Source organism: Sapajus apella, unplaced genomic scaffold (assembly GCF_009761245.1).
Source record: "Sapajus apella isolate SASKATOON/1434 unplaced genomic scaffold, GSC_monkey_1.0 scaffold43, whole genome shotgun sequence".
Classification (NCBI taxonomy): Eukaryota; Metazoa; Chordata; class Mammalia; order Primates; family Cebidae; genus Sapajus; species Sapajus apella.
In genome coordinates, this window is record NW_022436983.1 from 12941135 (window position 1) to 12950730 (window position 9596).

At 49.5% G+C, this 9596-nt stretch overlaps 1 protein-coding gene across 6 annotated transcripts in view; it reads right to left on the reverse strand.

Annotated features, from left to right (window-relative positions):
* The window catches only part of TMCO4 (transmembrane and coiled-coil domains 4), a 108830-nt gene that overhangs the window by 41933 nt on the left and 57301 nt on the right, over positions 1-9596 (reverse strand). For all 6 annotated transcript variants that reach the window (XM_032300648.1, XM_032300650.1, XM_032300653.1 and 3 more), the window contains one exon: positions 8083-8167. In XM_032300648.1, the coding sequence (XP_032156539.1) occupies positions 8083-8167 (85 nt within the window). The remainder of the gene's footprint in view (positions 1-8082; positions 8168-9596) is intronic.

The window sequence follows — 9596 nt, forward strand, 5'->3', positions numbered from 1 at the left end:
AGTGATTCTCGTGCCTCCACCTCCCAAGTAGTGGGGATTACAGGCACGCGCCACCACGCCCAGCTAATTTTTGTAGTTTTAGTAGACACAGGGTTTTGCCATGTTGCCCAGGCTGGTCTCAAACTCCTGGCCTCAAGTGATCTGCCCACCTTGGCCTCCCAAAGTGCTGGGATTATAGGTGTGAGCCATGGTAGCCAGCCAATAATAATTTAATTTTACATTTAAAAATAACTAAAAGAGGCTGGGTGTGGTGGCTCACGCCATTTTGGGAGGCTGAGACAGGCAGATCACCTGAGGTCTGGAGTTTGAGACCAGCCTGGCCAACACGGTGAAACCCCATCTCTACTAAAAATACAAAAATTAGCTGGGTGTGCTGGCGGGCATCTGTAATTCCAGCTACTCCAGAGGCTGAGGCATGAGAATTGCTTGAACCCAGGGGCTGATATCGCGCCACTGCACTCCAGCCAGGGCAACAGAGGGAGACACTGTCTCAAAAAAAAAAACCCCAAAAACTAAGAGTGTAATTTTATTGTTTGTAACACAAAGGATAAAAGCTTGAGGATGGATACCCCATTTTCCATGATGTCATCATTATCCACTGCATGCCTGTATCAAAATATCCCACACATCCCATAAATACATACACCTACTATGTACCCATACGCATAGACACAAACACCACAAACAAAAAAATTGTGTCTACTTCATGGACCGTTGCGAGAATTAAACAAAACGATGTCAGTAAAAACATTTAGCAAAGAGAGAAAAAAAAGGAATAAGCTGTATGCTGTTTATCCAATAGCTCTAGCTCTCTGTCTCTGAGCACATGGTAGGAAGACATTTACTGGCCCCTCCTTTATGTGAAGAATGTCTCATTCCTGGCTTTGGCCAATGAAGTGTTCGTAAAAGTTACATTTGTTACTTATGGGTGAAGGTGCTTTAAGGGCCAGTGCATAACTCACCACATTCTCTGTCTCCTACTGAGGAACCATACATTGATATGGAGCTCCCTCGACCTTGGTGTCTACCAGGGTTCCCCGGCTATCCAGATAGCATGAGTGAGAAATGAACCTTCGTCGTACCACACCTCTGCAATAGTGGGGATGTTTGTCACTGCAGCATAACCCAGGCTGTCCTGACTGAAACACTGTGAATGTTGATAACATTCAACTTCAAGTTCTGTTTACTTATAGAGCATGTACTCTCTGTTGGCTTTATTCCAGGTACGGGAGGCACAGAAGTGAATCAGACACAATCCCTGCCCTCAAGAGGCTTGTAGTCTCAACACTCATTTGAAAGGAAGCTGACCACACTGAGCTAGAGGGAAGGGCAGGCCAGGCTGTAAGGGGCACCTTGGGAAGGGTGGCAAACCCTAGAGGAGCCACCCCTGTGGTTTGCTGAATCATCCCAAAAGGGAGAGGAAGCTGTGAAGACAGTTAATTCTACAGGCAGCTTTTCCTGGGGAGGGGGGTTAGGAGGGACGAGTATGTTAGGGGCAGTGGAGAGGGGAGGCTGGTTGAAGGATTATGTGCTCTGGGTGACTGTGGGATTTACTGCTCCATTTCCTTAGTAGCTCTCGAGGGGCTCCAGAAAACAATTAGTGGATTCAAATGCATTACAGTAATTCCTCTTTTATATCCCTTAACTCAGATAATGACAGCTATCCTGCAATTAGGAGAGGGTCTTCTCAGTGTGCAGATTAATTGGGTGTTACACAACAGGGCTACCTGAAACCAGGCAGTGGAGCTGGGAGGAATTAGATGTGAAACAGCGGCCCTGGGCAAAGGATGAAGAATTCATTGAACAATCTTGACCATCTGGAGATGTGGACATGCCCCATGGGTAATACCAGGCAAGGACTTGGGAGGGGAATTGTTGGGGAAAAGGGTAGGAGACCGTGTGGCCATGGGGAGGAACAGGAACTGGAGGCCCTGACCCAGGGGGAGGCCAATTTTTCCTCAACGAGGTCCAGGGACCATGCCATCCATGGGGTGGGTGTTGCTATCATATTACATGCCTACTCCCATTTATTAACAGTTTCTAGGAAATGATCAATGCTCAGTAAGTATTTCTAGGTTGTCATAGGCCAGCATTTATATGCACTATTGCCTATAACACAATCCTCCTAAAAAAAAATAAAACAACCTGATGTAGATACTATTAACGGCTGTGTCTCACATAAGCGGAGTTCAGAGAGGTTACGTGACTGGCTTCATAGTGAGTTTGGAATTCAAACCAGAGGCCCTGACTCCAGAGCTCACATACTTGTTGCAACTAAGCTGGCAGCTTCTCAGCGGGGAAGAGCCGTGTGACCCATCATCTGTGACGGCAGCGGGTCACAGATGATGGGTCTTGCAACTGCCTGACGCTGGGCCAGGCCCCGAGTATGAGTGTACTGTTGTGATCACAAGTATGTCCCTATATCCCTGTTTTGATTTCTTCTGCCTTGTGCTTTGTGGGGTGGGTTAAGGCAGACTGGCAAGAAGGTCTCTGCTCCGGTCCCCACCAGCTTCCTTGGCCTCAGGTCTCCAAACAGGGGAGGTCATACTCCAGTGCTTGGCTCTCGGGCCCAGGACCTTTCTGTTCCCCTCTGCAGGTGGGTGGTGTTTTGTTTAAAACTCCCACTTCTGTGAACCATCAGGAGTTCCTTTACCCTCTGGAAAGAAAAAGGAAAACTGGGGATATAAATGGCTTTGAGATCTAGCATGAGAGAGATATCCCTTCCACTTGGAGTTGCTGTGAAGGCCGACGGGGGCAGTGGGGGTTTTAAACTGAGCAGGGCCTGTGCACCCATCTGCACGGGAGGAGCTGCCTTCTGTTCCACAGAGAGAGCCGGCCACATGTCTATGAATGTGTGCACAGCTGTTGCTCACATTTGGCATAAGCCATGGCCAACTAAGGGACAGACCCCTCTCAGTGTGCTTTTACTCTGTTGCCAGGCTGGAGTGCAGTGGCACAATCATGGCTTACTGCATCCTTAATCTCCTGGGCTCAAGTGGTCCTCCTGCCTCAGCCTCCCAAGTAGCTGGGACTACATGCATGTGCCATCATGCCTAGCTAATTTAAAAATTTTTTTGTAGAGGCAAATTATGTTGCCCAGGCTGGTCTTGAACACCTGGGCTCAAGCAAGCAATTCTCCCATCTCAGCCTCCAAAAGTTCTGGGATTACAGGCATGAGCCACTGGACCTGGTTTCAATGTGTTCTTGACCAAGGTCAAGGCAGAGGATGACCGGCGTTCTTTCTCATCTCCTATCTAGATGATGAATGAGACAGGGACGGGAAGTTATGACATAAGGGGGGAAACGATCAGGCTGATTAATAATAAAGACTATGGGGCCCAGGCATGGTGGCTCAGGCCTGTAATCCCAGTGCTGTGGGAGGCTGAGGCAGGAGGATCACTTGAGACCAGGAGTTTGAGACCAACCTGAACAACATAGGGAGACCCTGTCTTTAAAAAAGTAAAGACTGGGTTTAGAGTTTTCTGGGCCCAAATTCTTCCTTCTGAAGGTGACAAAAGGGGGCAAATGCCAGCTGTACTTTTGTCCACTGGGTTTTCATCTCGGAGTCAGATTCCTATAAAATTCTTGTCATTTGGAAAGCTTTGGATCCTAGTTTCTTCTACTTCTTTTAAAATGTAGAGGTTTTCTTTTTTTCTTTCTTTTCTTTTCCTGTTTTGCAGACCACCTACTCATCTGTCAATATGGAAGTTTCCCAGGCCAGGCGCGGTGGCTCATGCCTGTAATCCCAGCACTTTGGGAGGCCAAGGCGGGCAGATCACAAGACCAGACTGGCCAACATGGTGAAACCTTGTCTCTACTAAAAATACAAAAAATTAGCTGGGTATGGTGGCGGGCACCTGTAATCCCAGCTACTCGGGAAGCTGAGGCAGGAGAATTGCTTAAACCTGGGAGGCAGAGGTTGCAGGGAGCTGAGATCGTGCCACCGCATTCCAGCCTGGGCAACAAGAGCAAAAAAAAATTTTTTTTTTAAGTTTTCTAAATAAAATGTTGAAGACTTGTGGTGCCCATGTTAAAAGGACTCCCTTCTACTCTCAAATGTTTGTCATTATCTGTGCCAAGCACTGAGGACACGCATGGCTGAGCAGGGCAGGCACTGCCCCTGACACACAGAATTGATTCCTCCACTTGGCTCATGGGTCATGTGTCCATCAAGTACCACGTATGTGCCAGGCACTGTGATAGGCTGGGGATATAGTGACAGGGGAGAAACAGGACCCCTGGCCACCTTCGCCCCATTTGTGGGCTTTGCTGCATACCAGAATTGCCCAGGGGAACTATTTCCAAAATAGGGGTGCCTGATCCCTTCCATGTAAGGGCTTCATGTATGTGTTTGGGGAAAAGAACGGCCACCTGGTGCTGATGTGTGCCTCTAGGTGACAGTTACCAGTGGACTGAACAGACAGACGAGCAAGCAGGGAGGTCTAACAGGGAGACAGACCACCACTGGGAAAGATGTTCAGGGGAGAATGGAGTGTGGCTTGGAGACACAGTCTAGCATAGGGGTGAGGACCACACAGTCTCCAGCCAGAATGCCTGCTCTGCCACCTCCTAGCTGTGTGATTCCGGCAAATCCTTAAGCTCGGCATGTCTCTCTCCTCCTCTGTAAAATGGATGTGATAACAGTACCGACCTCACAGAGCTGTCGGAAGGACTCCATGAAATAATACACAAGATGAGCTTAGAAGTGTGTCTGGTGCCTGAACACACAGTGTGCCACATAGTGTGTGCTGCTGCCGCTACTGCTGCTACTATTACCATTACTATCATTACTATTGGAGGGAAAGCTCCAGACACAGTGAGACCTGAGAAATGAGTAGGAATTACCTAGAAAAGGAGATGGGGAGGACGGACCAAGAGGAAGCACTGTCTGGAAATAGAGCTTGGTCGGCTGGAGCCGGGCATGTGAGGTGGAGAGGGGCAGGGGAAGATGCTGAAGGCAGATCATGAGTGGGGCCCTGTGAGTCATGCTGGGACATCTGCACTGGTTTAGAGAAGGGTGGGGACGTTAGAAGCCCTTGGGGTCTGCTGAGTTGCTGGGGTGTGTGTGTGTGCAGATGTGTGTATGAATGTGGGCAGGTGTGTGTGTGTGTGTGTGTGTGTGCGTTTGCACACGTGTGCATGTGTGTAAACTGTAAGATGCCCATACCACTACCCCCTCAGGTCCTCCTTGGCAGGGTCCACTCAGTTACTCATTCACTCCACAGTTTAAAGACCTCAGCCTTTTCCCCAGCGTTGAAACAGTTGTTTCCAACTCCTTAGCCTGGCGCAGTGCCAGGCTCCCACCCTGACCTGTTAGCATTTCCCAGCACCCCACCTAGGGGGCCTCTTACGTAGGCTGCAGAGTCACCAGATGCCACCATTTCTAGACACTCCTGAGGGCCTCACCTTTGCCGGTGCTGTCCGACCCTCTGGGAGGCCCTGCCCTAGTCCAGCTGCCCTCTGCCAAATACGGCATGGTGGTTAGGAGTGAGGGCTCCAAAGCCAGACTCCCTGGACCTGAATCCTGCCTCTGGCACTTAGGATTCTTGTGGTTTCACCTCCCATCCTCAGTTCTCTTGTCTGAAGCAGGGAGACTGGCAGTTCCTCCCTCCTAGGGCTGCAGTGAGGAAGGAATGGGATCATACTTGCAAGTGGTCAGAACAGAGCCTGGCACTCAGTAGGTCTGCTAGCTCGTGGGCACAGCAGCACGTGCCTGATTCCCTCGCCCAAAGTCCAGCTCTTCCATCTTCCCGGGCACTGTGCTGGGCACTGGTGAGGTGGTGGGGCTCAAGGCAGACACTGCCTACCTGGAGTTCATGTCCAATGTGGGACTGGAGAGCAGACACAAAATGATACGTTCTGACATCTACACAACACTCACCATGGTTCCCTGTGCACAACAGGTCCTCAGGTTGGAATTCAGAGGACATTTACTGAGCGTACCCAAATTGGGGCCAGGAAGTTTCACATTCATTATGTCATCCCCCCACGATCCTTTGTGATAAGTGTACAAAGCCCATATCCTTTGAGTAAGTGGAGGCCCAGAGAGGCTAAGTGACTAGCCCAGGGTCTCACAGCTAGTCAGTGGCAAAGCTGGGAGCCAAATCCAGGTCTGCCTAATACAAAAACCCCAATTCTCACCCGTGGGCCATGCGGATCCAGGGCTGGGAACAGCAAGCAGGAAAGATGCTGGAAGGAAGCTGCTTTGGGAACCATCCCCCAAAAGGCTGTAGTGCAGGAACTTCACAGTATCGTACTAACCAGCCCTGTCACCAAGAGGCCACCTGCCTCCCTCCTCCCTCTTTCCAGTTTCCAGCCTCACATTCTGGGGACAGCTGATAGGCAACTTAACTTCCGGTTACCACAGCCAAATGGTTAATGGTAATTAATTCAATTTGTTTGGCAGGGGAATTAAAGGCTTGGCTGTACTAACGATCTGAACTTAGCATTTATGCTAACTGGAGGAAGAGACATGCCTTCTCCTCTAAATGAAGAATCGGCTCTATTAATAAGACTACATCTCTCTAGGTAATGTGCCTGGCAGATACATGGTTTGCTGCCAGAGTGGAGGGAAAGATGACAAGGAAAGAAGCAAAATGATGACAGGACAGAAGATGGCAACTTTTCAAAGGCTTCCCTGGGAGAAGCAGATTTGGAGAGCAGGGAGGAGTCTGCGTTGGCTGACAGCCAGCACCAATGGCCAGATACACGAGTGACGTCAACCCGGACCTTCTGGGTGTTCCAGCTCTGACTACAACTGTATGCCTAAGCCCAGGCAAGAAAGAAGAACTGTCGTGTCAACATGGAATTGTGAGAAATGGTCAGTCATTGCTGCTTTGGGCCACCGTGTTTGAGAGGCTGTTTTGCAGCAACAAATAACAATCATGGTGGAAGGCAAAGGAGAAGCAAAGGCACGTCTTACATGGCGGCAGGCAAGAGTGTGTGCAGGGGAACTGCCCTTTACAAAACCATCAGATTTCATGAGACTTATTCACTATCATGGGAATAGCACAGGAAAAACCTGCCCCCATGATTCAATGACCTCCCACTGGGTCCCCCCTACGACATGTGGGGATTATGGGAGCTACGATTCAAGATGAGGTTTGGGTGAGGACATAGCCAAACTATAACAAGCTCCAACCCTTCACTCCCATCCATCCTCCACTCCTGGGTTCAGCAATTTCTCTCTCAGTTCCTTCTCTTGCCTTCAGAGTCCTGCCCCTGCTACATTCCACTGAGCGGAGGTGAGCCCATGTCCCAAGAGCAGTGAACCACTCCAAGTACCCCAGACTCAGCAACTCACTCCCCCAACCAGCCCTCCCAGGCAGCCCCTGCTGACACATCTGTCCAAAACCAGCATACTGCCCTGGAGACCTCATTGCCCAAGGCCAGGAGCAGCGGCCCTCAAGCTTTTTAACTGCCTCACACAGAAAGGATGACACTGGAGGCATGACACACTCCCAAAGGTGTCTGTTTCTGGTTGAATGGTGAACCCCCAGAAGATATGTCCACCCAGAACCTGTGAATGCAACCTTCATTGGTAAAAGGGTCTTTGCAGATATAATCAAGTACATGATCTTGAGATGGGATCACCCTGGAAGACAGTGGGCCCTACATCCAATGACTCTGTCTTTATGAGAGAAGAGAAGAGGAAAGGCAGAGACTGGAGTGAAGTGTCTACAAGCCAAGGAATGCTAAGGACTGCTGGCAGCCACACGAAGCTGGAAGAGACAGGAAAAAATCCTCCCCCAGAGCCTTCAGCAGGAACATGGGCCTGCCAACACCTTGATTTTTAACTTCTTGCCCTCTTCATTCCCTCTTGAGAAAGTGCATCAGAACACAAGCCAGTGTCATTATTACAGGACAGTCCATCTTGCATCTACTCTAATTTATGTACAAAAAATCATTCTCTAAACAGTTTGATGACTATTTTTCTTGATTTTTAAACTATTTTAACATTTAACTATTATTTCTAAGAACTGGGAACACATTTTGCAAGGCTCATGGTCCCTGGCCCAGAACTTCTGTCCCAGGGAACAAGCTTGTGAAGGGTTTCCATCTGTGACAATAATCCATGCTCACCTTTCTCCTGAGCCATCTCCTGCAGACAGAAGTAGATGACTCTGGCTCCCAGGCTGAAGCCAATCAAGGTGACAGGTCGCCGGCCCTGAAGGAAAAAAAGACACAGGTGTCTGGAGGGAATACAGCTAGTTCTAGTAAAACATCAGGCCAGAGGAGGGCAGCCTTTGCATATTCCTTACCACTTGCTTCTCATCTAATGAATCATGCACGTGCTGTTCCGGTCCCTGAGCTCTGATGTCTTAATCAGCAGAGTCAGGACCCTCATTTATGCAGGAGTGCACCTGCTGCTGGAATTGGCTTCCTCCAAGGCCAACAGGCAGCCCCTGGCTGGGTTAATTCCCTTTCATCTCAAACCATTAACCAGTCACCGTCTCATCTGTCCCAGGAGACAGGGCTAGTCAATTACAAGAGCAACTTCCCTTGGACTGATCTGCCTTCTGGCAAATGGCTGCAGTGCTGCGGGACCCCTTCTGAAGCTGGGGAGATTAGACAGAAGGCACCCCTGGTGTGAAGGGTAAAAAGGCAAAGAGTGACAAGCAGGGGACAACTGTTCCGTTCCTAGATAGGAAGGTGGGGCACAAAATATTGGCTCTAAGTGACAAGATAAAGTAGTAAGTCAGATGGAAGAGGAATTTTCTGACTCAAGGACTTGTAGAAAAGGCAACTCATTATGTGAAGACTCTAAAGAAAATGAAAGTTATCTCAGGGTATTTGGGTACCAGCTTACATGGAAGGAGGGGAGGGGAGTGGATGAGTTCTGGAGGTCCAGCCTGATTTTACCAGTCTGTTCCTTTTCCTTGGTTTTGTGCCAATACACGTAGTCCACACCCCTACACCACTCCACTTACTACACTAGAAAATCCTCTGTTAAACAGTTTGAATCGTGCAGGAGCTTTGTGCCAACCCTGCTGGCCGCTGCCCGACATCCGTTCTCACCTTTGTCCTTTAGTAATAGAACTCCTGAGCTGGACTGGGCACGCAGCCACCCAGCCAAAGATGAAGTTTCCCTGACTCCTCTGTAGCTTGGGGTGGTCACAGGGCTGAGGCTTAGCCAAGGGACTAAAGGCAAGCAAAAGCTGTGACTTCCAGGCATACTCCTCATCCCTAGTTTCCTACCTCCCACTGTCTGAAATGCACATGTAAAGCTAGATCTGTCTTGGACAAGAGAGAAGCACAGCCGGGCGCCGTGGCTCATGCCTGTAATCCCAGCACTTTGGGAGGCCAAGGCAGGAGGATCACTTGAGGTCAGGAGTTCGAGACCAGCCTGGCCAACATGGTGAAAGCCCGACTCTATTAAAAATACAAAAATTAGCCAGGTGTGGTGGCAGGCACCTGTAGTCCTAGCTACTTGGGAGGCTGAGGCAGGAGAAGCACTTGAACCTGGGAGGTGGAGGTTGCACAGAGCTGAGATCACACTATTGTACTCAAGTGTGGGTGACAGAGTGAGACTCTGTCTCAAAAAGAGAGAGAGAGAGAGAGAGAGAGAGAGAGAGAGAGAGAGAGAGAGAGAGAGA